The sequence below is a fragment of the Suricata suricatta genome, chromosome 2, assembly GCF_006229205.1.
Source record: "Suricata suricatta isolate VVHF042 chromosome 2, meerkat_22Aug2017_6uvM2_HiC, whole genome shotgun sequence".
Lineage (NCBI taxonomy): Eukaryota > Metazoa > Chordata > Mammalia > Carnivora > Herpestidae > Suricata > Suricata suricatta.
The window spans coordinates 33,228,402-33,247,590 of NC_043701.1; the positions used below are offsets into that span (position 1 = coordinate 33,228,402).

The window sequence follows — 19,189 nt, forward strand, 5'->3', positions numbered from 1 at the left end:
TTTTTCAAATACTATATTTTCAAACCTCCTGTTTATGCTTAATCACTTTGGTCATTTGTATGTTTTTTGTTCTCATTTTATATTATACATTATTACAAATATTTTTTATTTTTTTAGAATGTACATTAGACTAATTTAAGAAACTTGATTTTTATGTGATCTTTTTATTTGTTAATTTTTGCTTCTGATATTATTTCTAATACTGTATGTTGTTATATTTTGAAATAGTTATTTTCCTCAAATGTTTTGATATTTGACTGGTTTACTTGTTTTCTTCAGGGAATATTGGCACTGTGAAGGGTAGTATTTATGAGGAAAGGTCAGAGCACAATTCACTTCGGTCTCTATGATCTCAGTAGTGGAGATGTGAGTAAAATCTAGGATGGAGAAGCTTAGACAACAGGAGCCACTGGCAATCACTCCTCACCTCAAAGCAACTTCTGAGATCAGGAGTTCATTTTTCTTAACCAGAAAGTATTGTCTTGAGGAATATGTTCTACCTCACTGGAGAGATTTTATGATAAATTCTTTACTATATGTCTTTAAAATTTGTGATGTTGTTGTTAATATAATATGTTTCCCTATTGCCATGTCAATGGTTTTGTTTTATTGAAAAAGTAATTTTTTAAACCAGAATAGTATATATTCTTCATAAAATATCTATCCAGTTTACTAATAATTACAAAATAGTACTTTAATTAAGTAACATATACCTTTGAGAAAAGTACATATAATTTTGCTTTATAAGCCTCTTCAAATGTGTATGTCATTTTTAAATTTTCACTAACATTTTATTCTTATATATTTTAATGGAGAAAAGGCACTATAGATAACATGAAGTATAGTACATACTTTGAAATTGAAACCAAATGTCTAATGATATTCACAAAGTGATTAGCCATTTACATAAAATAGAGTAGTACCTACAGCATAAAATTAAATAGGATATTAATCATTATGCTTTAGGGCATAAATTAGACTATAATCAAGGTCAGGAGATGATGTAATATACCTATAGTTGAGCAGGATTAGATTCATTATCAGATTTGCAGCCCCATTTCTATATTAGGTATAGTCTGACCAAGTAATATGGACCCAGAGTAATGCTATAGTTAGGAACCTAGCACTTTATTGTTGCAGTGTATATGTAATATGGCTCCTTTTCTTCTTAAACATTTTTGCAATTTGCCGCTGCTGCATTGAAATCCGTCTGAATTCAAACTCTTCAGAGAAAAGTGCCCTTTCCCTAGTTCCTTCCCTCTTCCTTCCCTCTCACTCCCTGTCTTTTTTGTTCAGCACATCTATTATGCTTCTCAAAAGCACAGCGGAAATGTACAATTCAGGTTGGTGATGCCTCAGCTTATAACCAAAAGATTTTCAAAAAGGTCTTGGAAACTTTACTTTTACAATATGACCGAGTGACTCACACATTAGGGAAATATATACTTTTAGGATTTCTTCCTAATTGTATTGTTCTGATATAAGCACTTATCATCTATTCACTTTGATCAACTTTGTCTCTATTTTTCAGATGAAGAAATTGAGAAGGAAAAAATACCAGACTTAAGTTTCCCTTCCAAGAATTAAAAATATATTTGAAAACAATGAGTTTATATAAAATAAAGATGAGGAATCTTAATAGAGAAAATAATGAAAAAAATCAGTATATAAAAATATGTATCAGAATACCACATGCTATCCATGATGTAATTATTGAAACACACACTCACATATATTAGCCTGATTTTCACTGTATTTTCTAACTTCTTTTTCTTCAGAAATACACAATATTTATTACATATAGTTTAATGGATTGTTTTTAGAATTAATTTTGGGGTTAAAATGTTATTTCTTCACATTTATTTTTAGTCTCATTTTATAAGTATCAAAAATTTCCCTCAGTCTGAATTGGAGTTTTACAAAAAATAGGAATAAGGAGTTACAGTCTCTGTAATAATCTGCTATAGCTTTATTTGATTACTTGTATTACTTCCAGTCCTTAAGGAAAGAAAAAAGGTACTACTTATTCAGTTCTTAGTTCACTGCCCAGAAATGAAATAAAGATACTTAGAATGGAAATATTTTAAATGTTCAAATTCTACATTTTAAATGTGGCTTGCTCTGGAATAATGAGCATTAACTTGAGTTATGAATATTATTTAAATTAAATTTTCTTGGAAAGTCAAATCAATAAGCATGTTTTAAATAATAAATTGGTACAATTTCCAATTGTGTTGTAAAACATCTTAGTTTTCTGAAAAATTGTTCTCAAGAAGCACATTAAGAATTGCAGTGTTTCTATAATTAGATGTACCCTATATCCACTAGAGGCAAAAGTGGTTTTAGACTACTCTGGGTTACCAGCTGGGATATTTATAATAATCTAGAACATTAAGTGTGCAATGAGAAAAAGTATGCCTTCCAGGAAGGAAAGTTTCTCACTTAATTAACAGTGTAAAACACATCTTGACTGTGAGTTGCTGACAGCACTGATGGTATTAAGAAAGCTTCCAAAGTGTTCAACCATTATACCTAATTTATGGTATGCAATGAACTTTCCAGCTTTTCTAATATGGATATTGATTTTGTCCAAATAATTTTTACAATCTTATTTGTTTATATCCAGGTAATGTGCAGGTCAAACTTCCATAACCTTTGAAATATTAATCAGAATTTTTTTTCATGAACGAACTAATTTATCTTTTTGCTTAAATGCAGATAATTTTTTTCAATATATCCATAAGCATCCCATAATGATTTTAAAAAGTCAATGCATACTCACTCTTGTTTAAAATTAAAATGATATTTATAAAAAATTATTGTTAATAAAGTGGAAATTTTTAAATTTGAATCAAAATATATTAATGTCCATAGATGGTTTGATTCATCTTTTCTTCCTTTTTTCTCTAAAGTTATCTGGAAGTATTTTGGATGTGTATAGTGGTGAGCAGGGAATTTCTCCAGTTAACATGGGCCTTACAAGTGCTTCCTGTCCAAGTAGTCTGCCAATGAAAAGAGAAATTACAGGTAATGTTGCTTTTATAGTTTCACCCATTTTAAGTCCACTACTTAAGTTGTAAGTGACATATATTACCAACCTAATACAGTTTTTTAAATATTATCAAAATAGTTAAAATGGGAGAAATGTAGATAGTAAATTCACTCTTTTTTTTCTATGACAACCAAGTAGGAAGTTTAAAGAGCTTATAATTCAACTGAACTATTTTAGAAATTGGGCAAATATACATATACATATTTACATATGTATGTATGTATATGAAACAACTTGACTAACTTGTTCACTTAGTTGGTTCAATTGATATTGAATACATGGTTTATTGACATGGTTACAAAATGATTGGGAAAAAGAGTTTTTTCTGTATGTAGATTTGATACAAAACAATTATATTGCTCCTTTTTACCTTGCTTTATGAATTTCCTGATAGACTCACATTTAATTTTCTCAAGTGTGTAAATAAAACCCCTCAATTTTCAATAGTACATTTCAAAATTGCTACAACTCAAAAGAATTGTAGGGGAACTGTCAAGTTCCTCCAGTATGGATGAAGAAATCAAAGGTCAAAAGAGTTATTTGCATAGTCATATGGCTGATTTTAAACAGATGTGCATCAAAATAAGGATTTCCTGACTTACAATGTCCACTGTTAGTTCCTCCATAAAAATAAAATTTAAAAAAGTTGAAATTTCTATAACAAGTTATTAGTGTGGAGCTCAAACATTGATCTTTAATAATTTTTTCATAGTTAATATTAACAAATTTAGTAAGTACAATATGTCTTTCTTGGGGTTTAGACAATATCTCAAAAATTTCTATGCATACAAATTATTTAAATTAAAATGAATTAATATAGTTTTAAATAAACAAATTTAAATAATCATATTCCTATGTTACCTGGTTTAAAAACTAGAATAATGCAAGAAATGCTGCATGAATTATTTATGCTATATAACAAGTTATCCCAAAATTTAACAGATTGAACTAATAAACATTTATTATTTCATATAATCTCTATGGGTCAGAATTCCAGAGATAACTTAGAAAACTGGTTCTCAGAGTGCTTGAGTCACTTAGTCATTTAACCATCTGACTTCAGCGCAGGTCATGATCTTGTGGTTTGTGAGTTTGAGCCCCTCCTCAGGCTCTATGGTGACAGCTCAGAGCCTGGAGCCTGGTTCAGATTCAGTGTCTTCCTCTCTTTCTGCCCCTCCTCCTGCTCACACTCTCTCAAAAAGCATTTAAAATTTTTAAAAAAAGAAAATTGATTCTCATTCAGTCTTTCATAAGATTGCAGTCAAGATGTCATCCAGCGGCACAAACATTTGACACAAGGTGGACTAGGGGATGTGCTCCTAGGACTATTCACTCATGGGTCTTGCAAATTAGTCCTGTTTGCTGGCAACTAGCTTTGGTTCTTTACCACGTAGAACTCTCCATGGGGCTGATCAAATGTCTTCATGATATGACAACTAGTGATCCAAGAGACACTGAAGCAGATGCTGAACATGCCTTTTATGACTTAGTCCTGGAACCCATACTGGTCATTTATTTCCACAATATTCCGCTGGTGTCACAGGTCAGCCCTGCTCAACGTGCAAAGGAACTACCAAAGGTGTGAATGTCATGAGAATCATTTTAGGCCATGTTGGTGACTATCACAAATGCTTAAAACCTTGTAGCATGATAAAGTATCATTTCTTGGAAGTGTGAAGTTGTTCAATAGGAATATTTGAGAAGTGTAGCTAGTTCTAGCTTCAGGGATATAGAAATCATAATTATTTATGAAAAAATGTAGGTTGTAAAAATTTAGGTTGGAATAATTTTGAATAATCTTAAAATTCTTAAAATAATAATGTTTGAGCAGCTTAACATTTGCTACGCACTGTACCTCTTTTCATCATGACAATGATGCTCAAATCATTATTATATTATACCAATTTTACAGATGAGAAGTAGAGACAGAGAATTTAGGTAATATATTTCACGTCTATTAAATGCAAGGCTGGAATACAGATAGAGGTTTTACTTTTCAAAGCTTAAAAGTCTCACCATCACCTCTTACTTAAAGAGTACTTTGCTCCAAATTTCTAAATACTTGCCTAAAAATATTATGGCATTTGTAGTAAGTAATATTGTACTTTCCCCTAATATTTCTGAGTTATGTTGACTAGAGAGGTTGTAAAGTATAATTAAGTACTACCTGAATTAACTTCTTTTTGATTAGAAACAGATACACGAGCTTTGGCAAAAGAGAGACAAAAAAAGGACAACCACAACCTCAGTGAGTATATTTTCCTTTTTTCTAAAAAAAAATCATAACAGTGAAGGAGGAAATGCATGGAGATTAAAATATGTGGTCTTTTATTGTCACTCCATAACTATTTTGAGATCACATAACCAAAATTAATATTATATTCTCACCAGTTGAGTCATTTTAGGAAATTTAAATGAAGTGAGGTCTCAGAAAAGCTACATCTTTTTAGGAAGTGAAACATCTCAAATTGTCTCCTTGATCACTCTGTCTCTCAAGCAGGCTGAATGTGACGGAGATGAGTTACATTTGAACTCTAATGTGACTCATTGACTCAAAGGGATTAAAGTGGCTTTAAAAAATGCACACCACTTAAAAATAAAGAAAAGGCTCCATGTTCCCATCTTTCTGTGTCAATCTGCTCTTCCCTTACTAATGATAAGTCATCTGAAAGGTATTGCTTATGTTGTACTGCTGAATTCTACCTCTGCAAAAAATGTCTCTGATGCCTTCCTGGGGGTCAGTTTGATTCTGATAAGGGGTCACATGAGGTGGAGAAATACAAGTAAGGGAAGTAGTTTAGCAACAATGTTGAGCTTGATGGTAGTTAGTCATGTCTTAAGTGCTTAACTGTCTCAAGTGAGCTTGACTAATTGAGTGTGAAGCCACTCTGTTTTGTAAGCCACATCAAAAAATGAGAAGAGAATAAGAAAGAATAAAAATAAATAAAATTAAAGCTCTAAAACAAACCACGGGTTTCTTATATGTGGTTAGCTGAAATTGATTCTACATGTAGCTATGAACCCTGCGTCCTTCTGTTCATACTGCACCTGCCTATGTCACAAAGCGATTGGAGTCTGCTGACTGTAAGATTGTGAGGGAAGAGCTTACGAGTGGCTCTAACTGTTCTCAGTGTCGTTGTGGAGAGGAGAATGATCTGATTCTAATAGCCCTTACTGGTAGAGCAGATAAGCTTTGGTCCAAACTATGAGACAAGTAAAACATGAGTCGGGTGGAGGCTAGTTACTGATAGAAGGGATTAATACAGCAAAGAACTATGGGCTTCTCTCTCAGTTTCAAACCTGTTAACTCATTGTTCTTCTCCTTGTTCTTCATGCCTCTTCTCTACATCTGCAGTTTAAATAAAAGGTCATTTAACATAAAATATGAGAGGCACCTGGTACGTCCATTGTCAAGTGTTTTCTAATCTGGATTCTCATACTAGGAGATGTTGCTTTTTGGAGATATCATTGTTAAAAAATTTCAATATCATATGTTGAATATAATGTATCTAGGACAATCCCTAAAATTTGTGAGGATCATGGCAGGAGGACAAATGAAAACTCACTTACCAGAAGTCTAAATATTTAAAGGTTGTAGCTCAACCTCAACTAAAATATGCTTTGTTCTTTCTAAAAAGTGGAAGGTGGGATGTGAATTCAGATCATCAGAACTCTGAGGGGGGATTTCAGGGTGAGGCAAAGCCAGCCCTCAGCCAGCAGCCCATCTCACTTCTCTCCCCACTCCTTGTTCCATTCTGTGCTGGCCGTGGCCTCAGACATGAATGTGAACACTCATCTTGTACATTTTAGCTCCACACCCAACTGTTTAAATAGCTTCCGGTTGTCTACATCTTGAGCCTACAGGGGAGCACAGTGATGCCATGGTCCTCACTCAGAAGAATGGACTAGGAAGTGGCCTGCATAGGGTCTGAAAGTGGGCTCAGAGCATTGAGAGAATATTCCTGGAGTGAGTTACCCAATGCAGTTTGCCTCTGTGGCTGACTTGCTCACTGGGGAAGGATGTGGTGGGTATGGGTTCAGGATAGGGGCCTCTCTCACCTTGACCTAATGACAGGAATGAATGAATATATCAAAACTGTGAAGAATAAAACCACACATAGCATACAGTAACTTGGTAATTTCTTAAAACTTGACTCCTTTACAAATAACTAGTACTTTGTATGAAAACATTGAGGAACCTAAGGTCTCATTATAATTCACTATTACAAATTTATCAAGCACAATCTAAGAAGAGTAGAAGTGGGACTTCTGCTACTTTACATAAGGTGCATTTAAATAATAGATTTGGGAGAAATATTCTAAAACTAAACCAGTTCCCTATTTTGAGGTAAATCTGTGAACATCCTTCATAGCTATTCTTCATCTTATATTCAAAAGTCTGTTTTATAATATAGAAGTGAGTATGTGTGAACATAAAATTATTAATAATTCTTACTGTGAAATATGTATGTATTTCTATCAGCTTTACCTTTGTTTATTTTCTTTTCTTATTTTTTAATGTGGTGTCATTGTTTTTTGAATCACATGCATAGGGAAAACAGGATCAGCAAAAAGGGAAAATAAACTCTCTAAAGAATCAATTATATTCTACCTTTAGAGTAATCCCAATATATTATTACTGAAGGTCAAATCCATTCATGGTGAATTGCTTTATAGAAACAATTGTTATTCTTTCATGATTTTCCTTGTTTCTGGTAGCAGATCTTAACTTTTAGCATGTATAAAATATTTTCAAATATTTTGGCTATACGATTTTCTTCTTCTTCATGACCTTTTTCTTCCTTCATTTCCTGGAAAACTTTAAAAATTTTACCTTTTGGAAAAAATATTGTATAGAAGTACATGTTGTGGTTCTTGATTCTAGGAATGTAGAGTAGACTCTAAGACTACGCTATACTGTATGAAACTGCTTTTGGATAGGGGTCAATATAGTAAACTCTCTACTTATTTGTATATATGACATTTATTGAACATGTATTAGATGCATAAAATTTCTAAAAGTAATGAATTCATGGAAATGCAAACAGAGAAAACAGTCTCTGAATAAGAATTTATACCAGTAGTTCTCAAAATGTAGGCCCTAAACAAATAGTATCAACATCACCTGGAAGTTTGTTAGAAGTGGAAATATTTGGGCTTCAACCCAGACCTACGAATAGGTTTGGGATACAAATCCATTTTAACAATCCTTCCACATATATCTGAAAACCATTATTATATATATTATTGAAAAATTTTTAATTAGAAAAATATATTTACAGTCTAATCAACATTTATTTAGCACCTCCTATATGTCAAGCCCTCTGAGGATAGAAAAATGAGGAATAAATTGCTCCCTGCCTTCAAAGAAGTCAGTCTAGTTGGGGATACAGACCTACCATGTGCCAAACTTTGTGTCAGGGCTTCAGGGATTATATGAGAAGAGTCAGCATGATGCAGATCTTGAAAGATTATGATCCTGATGGGCAAATTCATATATGAAATGATGATCCAATAGGATAAATATATATAAATACAAATACATTTTCCAATATGGATAAGTATTTAACATTTCCAAAAAAGTGAAAAAAATTGTTTTTGAGAAAAAATGTTTCTAAAGCGTTGTCAACAATAGAATCACAATTCTAATGTTATTTTTATTTTTAGAATTAAATATACTTGAATTTGTATTTTATTTATATTTATTTATTTTGTTTTATTTTTGAATACTCTTTTGAAATTATTTTGTTTAATGTCTTTTAAAGATTATTAAGAAAGTTTACAGCTGACCAAAAGTGAATTGTGTTTTGATTAGAATAATTAATAATATTTCTTTCTTAATAGTTGAAAGAAGAAGAAGGTATAATATTAATTACCGAATCAAGGAGCTTGGCACTCTTATTCCAAAGTCTAATGATCCGTGAGTTCAACAATCATTTCTATAATAATGTTATGTTTTGAATATCCCCCCAAAATGGGTGGGAAGGAGCAGGGGGAGGCATGGGAGAACCAATTACTAGGAAAGCAAGCAGCTTATGGTAATGTTAAAACTACTGGTGGTCTTCTTATTAAGAACCTATTCAAAACTGATGGTTATTTAGCATCAACATTGTTACCAACACTTATAGGTTAGAGGTAGGAAATAAGAAAATTATTTCTTCTCAGTTCATAGCAGGTCTTTTGACATGGCACTAATATTGTCAAATTTAGAGGTAGTATCAAATATTGTATGGTACTGGTATACTCAATTTATGGTTATAGCAATCCTTACAGTATAAGATTTATATGTACACGGACATTGAATTGTTGGGTATTCAGTGGTCTCAAAATTCTGGAGGCATGCAAGTAAAAAAATAGAAAATTTGAAAACATACTGATTGATGCCAACCAATAATTGGTTATTGTAATGAAATTTTCTACCACATTTTGGTGTCATATACAAAGTTATTTTTTTACTTTTTTAATTTATTATTGGGACAGAAACAGAGCATGAGTGGGGGAGGGGCAGAGAGAGAGGAAGAGACAGAATCTGAAGCAGGCTCCAGGCTTTGAGCTGTCAGCACAGAGCCCAACTCAGGGCTCAAACTCACCAACCGTGAGATCATGACCTGAGCCGAAGTTGGACGCTTAACCGACTGAGCCACCCCGGCGCCCCGCTCACAGTTATTGAAGAAGATGTGTGAGGTTGCAGGAACTACCTCGTTAATCAAAGTATCAACTAGAATGCTGAATGTTTCTCCAAAATAGAAAAATATGCTGTATTGCATTGATAACGACTTGAAAATGTTTCATTCAAACTGAGAACTGGTCTCTCCAGATACTGGAGATCATCAATTATTCCGAAACAATGATGTTTGATAAAGTGACATTAGTGAAATTTGGAAATACTCTTTCCCTGAATCCAAATGTGCGAATTCACTTACAAATTCAGTAATTTCTAATAGAAAAAATGTAGTCTTTATCTTCCTGGGCATATAGATGGAGAAGGCTTCCCGTCCCATGGAGCGACAGAAGGAGGTCTGGGTGGAGCATCTGAAGAGCTTGGTCAGACTGTAGGCCCTACTGATAACTCTTCAAGTCTTTTAAAAACCCCTAAGCATGCAGCTCTTTCTACCAATAGAAGAGAATACCCATGATCCTGATAGGACTTATTTTTTTAACACGTAACATATAACTGCACAATTATTCACCAAACGTTTGATGCAAGGCCAAGCCGTTTTTGTTTGAATATGTGCTGCAACTTTTCTTTCTTACATAAACTGCACTAAAATGTATAGTCTATTTAATTTCTTTAAAATAAAAGACAAATGTACACAACCCAAGTATAGATGGACTTTTAAAATGTTTAAATGTTTATTTGTGACAGCATATTTTTTAGCAAGCAACCTTTACTGACATTTTAATTGAGTTTTTACAAGACTTTTAATATAATCTTCCTACAAACAATAACTATTTTTATAAATGCCTTCTTTTTTTGGCATTCATATTTCATTAGCTAATGTACCTACAATTTAATTTTATTATCATCATAATAAATACAGTAGGCATTAATTTAAGAACTTATCAATAAGTACATGGCACCACAATGATAACAGAACTACCTGCACATATGCGAGGGTGGCCTATTGCCCTCTATTACCTACGTTGTCCTAACAACAGTCAGTGAGTGTCACAAAGGGAATGGAGAATCTTACTTAATCTTGAAAGGGATTGGATAAAGGTCAGTTAAGAAAGGTTCTCATAACTGGTGGAGCTAAACCCTAGTGCCAGGGCACAACTATATGCAGGAAGCACATGAGACTTGAAGACCGGATTCTGAGACTGAACTCACCATCCTCACCAGGCCTGTAAGGCACCAATTGTATTGACTGGGTTTTTAGAAACATAAAACCAAATAATATATATGAGAATACCATACCCATTATAAGTCTCATGTGAGGGATTATAATTCTATATGTTTATAGAAACTTTGGTTATAAAAAGGCCTCTTTCTACTTCTAATTTACTGTCTAGAACCGAGAATGGCAAGCTTTTCCTGGAAAGGGCCAGAGAGTAAATATTTCTAGCTTTGTGGGCCAGATAGTGTGTGGCGACTTTCTAACTCTGTTATTGTAGCATAAAAGCAGACATAGACAACATGTATATGAATGAACATGGCTGTTCCCACTGAAACTTCATGCAAAAATAGACTGCTCATTGTAGTTTGTCTACTCATGATCTAGAATACAGAAAATCAATTTACTATGGAATCATACCTGAAAGATACTACCATTGGGAAAAGTGTATTGTGAGCATTCTTAAGTGTTTTTCTCTTCTTTATAGATGTGAGAAAGAGGTATGATTATTTGTTTCAATTGTATTATGTTATATGTATGGAAATGATATTTATTTGGGGTCTAATTGAAAACACAGTAATCGAGTAGATGTTAATGAATCTATATGTGGCTCTGTGCACACAGCAGAGACAGAAGAACACTTCACTGTCAGCTCTGTTGTTTCAGCCATCCGATATCACTTCTGTTTCAATGCATCTTACCCCTTGGCTTTTTGTGGCCTTGCCTAGTACCCAAGATCTTCTCTTTATGGTCTGCCAGCATGAGTCCCATGGTTGAATCCAGAACATAGCCTCTTTAAAACTGGGTTCTATGGGTCTCAGGAGTAGCCACTTACTCTATGGAACTATTTTGAATTCATTTGTTGAATTTTCATTTATCCCCTCTACTGATAATTTTCCGCTACTACGGATAATCTAAAAGTTACAGAAAAATTATTAGTAGAGATAGAGTGTGGGGATAAAATACAGAAGGCAAGTTTCACTTTGAAGAAATGTTATTACTGTGTTGTGACAATGATGAAATTAACAAGTGGATCAAAAAAAATCAAACGAGATTTCAGTTTGAGTTTAATATGTTTCAGACTAATTTGTTGTACAATTTCAAAGCACTTGTTTGCAACCATAAAAATTCATAAAATATTTTTAGGGGTGCTTGCGTGGCATAGTTGGTTGATCATCGGACTCTTAGTTTCAGCTCAGGTCTCAATCTCACAATTCGTGAGCCCCGAGTCAGGCTCGTGCTAACAGCATGTAGCCTGCTTGGGATTCTTTCTCTCCCTCTTTGTCTGCCCCTCCCCAGCTCATGCTCTTTCTCTCTCTCAAAATAAATAAATAAACTTAAAAAATGAAATTCATAAGGATTTTTAAAAATAAGAAATATATCAGATTACAAAATTGTCTTACATGAGATTTTTCGGAATGTGTGCTATAACCTATTAATGGACCGCAAAATCAATCAAATGGGAAAGATTCAGCATTTTTAAACAAGGAAGGAAGAATAGTATTGATAATATTGGAGTATGGCATATTACACCTAAAGGGAATAGTAATATCTTGTGAAACTTTTTTTTGCAGTTTTATGCACTGAGAATGCACTCATTTACAGTAGAAAACATAGTTCTTATGGCAGACACATTTGAGAAAGTGTGAAATCCAAAGATTTGCAAAAAGAGCATTGAATTAAATGAGGAAAACCTGGGGCTCATCTGCTAAACACCACATGCTCTTTGGCAAATAGCAGAAGCCATGAAGGGGTTGACCTCTTGAGGACCTTTCCAGCTCATGATTAGAATGAGCTTAGTGGTTGGCTTGGGGAATCAAAGCCAATACCTAGAGACATTTTGAATTCTATGAAGTTGACATTTTTAATGTATCAAAAACATTCAGAAATTTGTAGGTCAAATTTGTAGGTTTTTGCTAGGTCAGAAGGGTAAGGTCAGAAGGGAAAATAATATAGTGAACAGCTATAGTTGAGATATATATGCTGAAAAAATTAAATGAAAAAACAAACTACCAAGGAACGACAATCTCTTGATCATTGATTGAAAAAAAACCAAGTGAAACTAACAAATATGAAAAGTAAGTGCTCCTACAGATGTGTGGTAGCAATCTTCCTCATATATAATACCTTATGTAGGGTCTGCCTTATGTAATCATATTATAAAAATCATAGGAGTGGAAATAAAATATACTGTCAGAATATGAATTATTCTATTGGTGCTAACAAATTACTCATTTTTCTGCTTTTTTATTTATGAACTAGATTTTTTAACTAAATCGATCTAGGTTTTTTTTTCACCTCTATTGTCAAAATGTTCTCTTGCTTTTGTGTAAGAATGGTGGTTGAAGCAATATATGAGACTTAGCAAGAATTTCTAAGTTAGGAATCATAAAGTGTTGACTGAAACAAAAAAATCAAACTTGTCACGGTGTCCTCGTTCTTCTTTATTTTTTAATGCTGTTCAGTGGATGTGCACTCCCAAGACGACAACAGACTGTATATTTTCCATACTTTACCCTAACCACGTTCCTAATCTAATGTGTGCATTAGAATTCACAGCTTTTAACTCCTCAAAAGTTTAAAGTTCTTCAAAGAGAATAATTTGGTAGAAAATGAAAAGCCAGTATCTACATTTATTTCTTAGACATGCTTTTATGTGTATTAATGTTGCTGTTGTAATGGTTTTAATGCCTAGATGTTTGAAATTATCCTGAAAGAAAAACATCTCCTTAATAAATTTGGAAAACAAAAATATTTTTTAATGTTTATTTATTTTTGAGAGAGACAGAGGGAGAGAGAGAAAGAGAGAGAGAGAGAGAGAGAGAGAGAGAGAGAGAGAGCACCCTGGGGGAGAGCAGAAAGAGAGGGAGATGAAAAACCCAAAGCAGGCTATACCCTCGGAGTTGTCAGCACAAAGCCCAATGCAGGCCTCGAACTTGGGAACAATGAGATCATGACCTGAGCTGAAGTCGGATGCTCAACCGACTGAGCGACCCAGGTGCCCCAAAAACATTTTAAAAAGAAACCTCATAGATTAAAATGGTTTTAAAATAGAGTGAACTTTTAAAAAATTTAGTGCAAATGATATCAGGTAGAAACTGTAAGAAGACCCATTGTGTGATCTCTACAACCATGTGGAAGGTTTATTTTAGACCTAAATAAACAGCACCTTAAACTTCAAAGCTGACCAGGGTTATCCTTTTTCTATTATTTCTTCTTTTCTTCAAGTTTTTCCTCCAGTGAGAAGAAATGAAACAAAATTAGGGCCATAGGTCTCCTGCTGATGCTTAGAGTTTTAATTTAGGAGTCCATTACCTTTTCAAGTTACAGATACTTTTTTAGTTTAATGACAAAAGTAGCCTCTTTTGCAGAGCCTTTCCATCACCTGATAAGTCACTGTGGGTGGAGTGAGACCCGCAGCTCATAGACAACTGACAAAGCATTCGCACACTTTAGACAGACGCTGGCAGTGGGTTGGTGACTTCCAGTAGAAGATGGCTTACCCAGGCCCTATTAGTAACCTACCTGCTGGTAGAAAAATGCATCTTCCTTTAATTAGTTACCGCTAATGGAATTGTCATGTAACCTGAACACCCAGGGAGGCATATGCAAATCAGATTTTTCATAAACTATATCTTTCCACTTATGATCATTTAATAAAAACATAGTAATTTCAATATATCTCACATAGATCATAGAAACCGAAAGTACATGCAGTGTAATGTCTTCTCAAAATTTTCCTACATGCTTACTGTATGTTGTACTCAAAATAATCTCATGACTCTAAACTAAAAATTCATCAAGGCTTACAATAGATCTGATCAACTTTTAGCAATTAACTTGGCCTCATCCTCCACATGTATTCTTAATTCTCATATAGGATCAAATTCTTTGATGTATTTTTTCAGACGTTATAATTGGTAGCCTATTTCGTGATTCCAGATTTATCATTTCTCCTGTCTTCAAAATAAGTTTTAATAAAATATTTTTCTATGCTGATAAACTGAAAGGTTATCTGGTTATATTTAATTATATTTACTTATCTTAAACTTATTTAAAAATAGGCATTGACCTTTGTACAAAGGTATTGACAGCTTTTGTGCAGAAAAATTTGCCTAATGATTCTAGAAAGTTTTGCTCTATTCCTTAAAGTGATGTTGCCGAACTCTGATTTGTTTCACAATCACTCAGGATCACCATTCAGAAGAAATCTTATTTTTTTTCTTAGAAGCATAAAAGCAACCTTATTAGAAAGTAGGTTAAAAGATTGGTACATTTGAAATGATCTTAAAAAATTTAGGCTTAAGTCCTCAGTAATGTACATTTCCTAGTTCATTAATGCAGAAATACCGCACATAGATTTTAATCTCAGAGTTAATAATAAAAGCAATTTTCACTAAAAATATAAAAACTGTAATGGTAGAATCATGATATTGCATTTAGCTCTCCCACAAAAAGTCACTTTATTACTTTCTTTTGACACTTATTTTCATTCTGGGATTAATTTTACTATATAAGGGCTTCTTAACTATTCTATTAAAATTTCTATTCAGAAGCAATAATATCTAAGAGTGAATAATAGTCATGTAAATCATTATTTCATATTAATGTAAAAGATTTTGTAAGTTCTTATGAATTCTGCTGACACGCACAATTGTGAAAAGGTTATCTCTCCGTTCTACAGTGATACGCGTTGGAACAAAGGAACCATTCTGAAAGCATCAGTGGAGTACATCAAGTGGCTACAAAAAGAACAACAGAGAGCTCGAGAATTAGAACACAGACAGAAGAAATTAGAGCAGGCTAACAGGCGGCTTCTACTCCGAATTCAGGTTTTTATAAAAATGTTGCCACGAAGCACATAGCTTACATAGGACTTATCCATCATCAGTTTTACTCATGTCTCATTTATTTTTTTTCATATTAACATTATTTTTTCCTTCCGAAGGATAAGTTTATTGCCTTTTAGAAGCTCATGACTTTGGTTGTTTCAATTAGATTTTGAATAGAAGCCCAGGATCAAGGTGGCTTTGGGAAAAGAGTGAATGACAACTAATTGCAAAATGCAGAAACTAGAACAAATTTTATAAACACACAATACTATCCCAACTGAAAAAAAAATAGGTAAAACATTTGTATCTCTAGATAAAATTGGACACTGAGGACACTAAATTCTTCTCTCTCCCTCTTATTTCCTTAGTAACATCGCTATGGATTTCATTGCCTCAAGGCATATTGTGCCAGTGTATATTAAGTCACTCCTCATCTGTTCATGTGACACAAACTATCAAAATATGAGTTTTCATAACTCTCAATATTTTTATGTGAGCATGCTTATTGCCAGGTAGAGCACTACTCTGTTTCCGTGAAATGGTCTTATAGTGGGAAATTAATCAGGAAGAAAACGTGAAATATTTTCCACTATCTCCAAATGGCTGTATTGTAATCTGAGGCACTATGAACCATTATATGTTACGGATTCCTTTAAACAGCAATGGGAGGAGAATTGTTTTTTATTCTGTATCATTTTCTCAGGGTTGTTTTTCAGGCATGAGAAATATACTAGATACCATTGCTTACAAAGAATATTGTAGTATGTACTACTCTTCATTTTGAATGCTTGTTAATAGTTTGTTTCTATTTCTGGTTTTCTTGTTTTCTGGAGTCAAGTCTACCTTCTAAATCATTATTTAATTATTCTCGTTTGAAATTGCAGGAACTAGAAATACAGGCTCGTGCTCATGGTCTGCCAGCCCTGGCTTCACTTGGCACAATTGATTTAGGTGCTCATGTCACCAAACAACAGACCCATCTTGAGCAGAATTCAGTAGACTATTGCCAACAACTGACTCTGTCTCAGGGGACCAGCCCTGAGCTCTGTGATCAAGCGATGGCCTTCTCTGATCCTTTGTCACACTTCACTGATTTATCATTTAGTGCCGCTTTGAAAGAGGAACAAAGATTGAATGACATGCTCCTGGATGACACAATATCTCCATTTGGAACAGATCCTCTGCTGTCTGCCACTTCCCCTGCAGTTTCCAAAGAAAGCAGTAGGAGAAGTAGCTTTAGCTCAGATGATGGCGATGAGTTATAAAAAACAAACAGGCTCGATTCATGGGAAGCAATTCGATGCGGGTGCTATGCAATTACATTCTTTCCTATATCGCTTTGGCTTAATTTTCCAAAAGGAATATCCTCTTTACGAGAAACAGATTATAAACTGACAGAAGAATTTACAGGAAGAAGAAGCATGGTGTTGAAGAATTACTGAGAACTGAAAAGAGTTTTTTCCTCTTTGATTAAGACGCCCAAACCTACTTAAATTTTGTTTTCCTGGAAAGAGGTACAACATAAGAAATAGCTCTCTACTGATGTTTTAAAAGTAGCAATGTAGTGACGCATCACTGGAACTAACACACGGCAGGGAGCAAACCTACTGAAATCCACAAACCTCTTCTTACTCGCTTCCAACTCCTTCCTAGACTAGTCTAACCTTAGTTTTCAAGTAGCCAGCTCACCAAATCTAGCAGTTCATTGCCTTTCTCCACTGTCTGGTGGGACGTGTAGCTTTAAGTTCAAACTTGATCGAGGAAATAGTTAACAGACAGATTATCTGTCACTTTTAATTGGAAAGTGAATCTACAATAAACATTAGAATATTCCACAATAAAATACCAAAAATTTATGAAAACTTTGCTTTCTAAAATTAGACCCTAATTCCTTTAGTCAGTTCAATTAGAGTAATTCTAAGAGTATATTTGCATATTTATGGAGACGTTCTATGTTCAAAGAAGAAACACACTGAATACGTTCAAGAACCTGAACTAAAATGTTACCACTTCACACAAATATACATTTACACACACAGGCACACAATGTAGGTAGCATATGTCTTTTTTATTTTCCTTCACTTTTGTGATTTTCTAATTAGCATTAGAAATCACATTCCAAATCCTGGCTTTTTCAACAAAAAGAGATATTGGATAATCAATTTCAGTAAATAAAATACACACACACACACACACACACACACATACACACACTCAACCTACTAGAACAACTCAGCTATCTAAAATTTATCGCTGTCTCTAAAAATGCATGTAAATTAATTAAGTGATGCAGTTATGCTCCATATTGAAAATACAGAAAATTAGTTTGCCAGCTGACAAAATCATTTGTAAAACAAACTCTTTGTTATTACATTGAGCTCTGAGTAGAGGACAAATCTCCACTCCCATAAGTACTCAAAGCACCCCATGACTTTGCTAGCTTTCTTAGCATTTGTTAAAAATGTTTATACATATAATGCTTTATTAAAAATTTTCTCCTTTGAGCTTGGGATTGGGGGTTGACTTACCAAGGCTGTTGCTCTGTGCTAGGCCTCAGTGAGTGCTCATCTGATCTATGAGTATTTATGGAGAGATACTCAAACTGCAATGGGTCCTGTGATAAAGTAAAACAGATGAGCAAGCTCTGATCTTACTCCTCAAGGAGAAACAAGACTACACGATAAACAACAACAAAATATAGAAGACACGTCAACTCAACTCTACAAAGTGCAGTATAAGCTGTAAATAAGGTCAGAGAAAATGAAAATAAATGAATAAAGGTTGGAGAATCATAAAAGTCTATGGGAAAGCAGAATGTAACCACTTTTAAAAGCATAAATTTAGGGAAGAGGAAGGCATATTATGGAATAATATTGACCAAAATGGTAAAAGTTAGAAGAAGTTGAGGAGGTGTCTTCATGGCACTTTTGTTAGAAAGATCTGGCCACCCTAGAAATGCCAGCTTGGAAGTCCCAGAAAATAATATTGGCAACAGGTTGTGCAAAACCTTGAGTACCAGCATGAAATGATATGGTATAAATTGAATATTTTTTACTGGAAGACAGAAGCCTAAAATTAAAATGCTACTGTACATTACTAATGTAATTTGGAGGTAATCTTCCTTGAATGTTAACTTTGGGATAAATTTTTGAAAGGGTGCTTTAGGTATTACTCATAGGGAGCTATGTCATCACAAAATTTGAGACATATGATAATGAAAGTGGGAAAATATTAAATTCTTATGGTCGAGGAATTATCTCAGGCTTAGCTTACAACATTAGTTCAGAGTTTGGAGAATTAAAATAATGGTATTGTTTGACATGCAAAAATAACTCTAAATTTATAGGAATAGTCATTAAAGCCAGGTAGATAAATTCATCTGAAATATGCCATGTGAAAAAGCGCAATAAGATATACTTGCTCAAGAATTTTCAAGATAACATTAATACTTTTAACTTTATGGTAAAATC

At 33.7% G+C, this 19,189-nt stretch overlaps 1 protein-coding gene across 3 annotated transcripts in view; it reads left to right on the forward strand.

Moving 5' to 3' along the window:
• TFEC (transcription factor EC) overlaps positions 1–19,189 on the forward strand; it is a 69,705-nt gene that overhangs the window by 45,765 nt on the left and 4,751 nt on the right. For 2 of the 3 annotated variants that reach the window (XM_029924628.1, XM_029924638.1), the window contains exons 4-8: positions 2,913–3,027; positions 5,244–5,300; positions 8,897–8,972; positions 15,572–15,719; positions 16,604–18,469. In XM_029924628.1, coding sequence (XP_029780488.1) covers positions 2,913–3,027; positions 5,244–5,300; positions 8,897–8,972; positions 15,572–15,719; positions 16,604–16,984 — 777 coding nt within the window. In that variant the 3' untranslated portion in view covers positions 16,985–18,469. The remainder of the gene's footprint in view (positions 1–2,912; positions 3,028–5,243; positions 5,301–8,896; positions 8,973–15,571; positions 15,720–16,603; positions 18,470–19,189) is intronic. The other variant, XM_029924648.1, reaches the window with a different exon arrangement.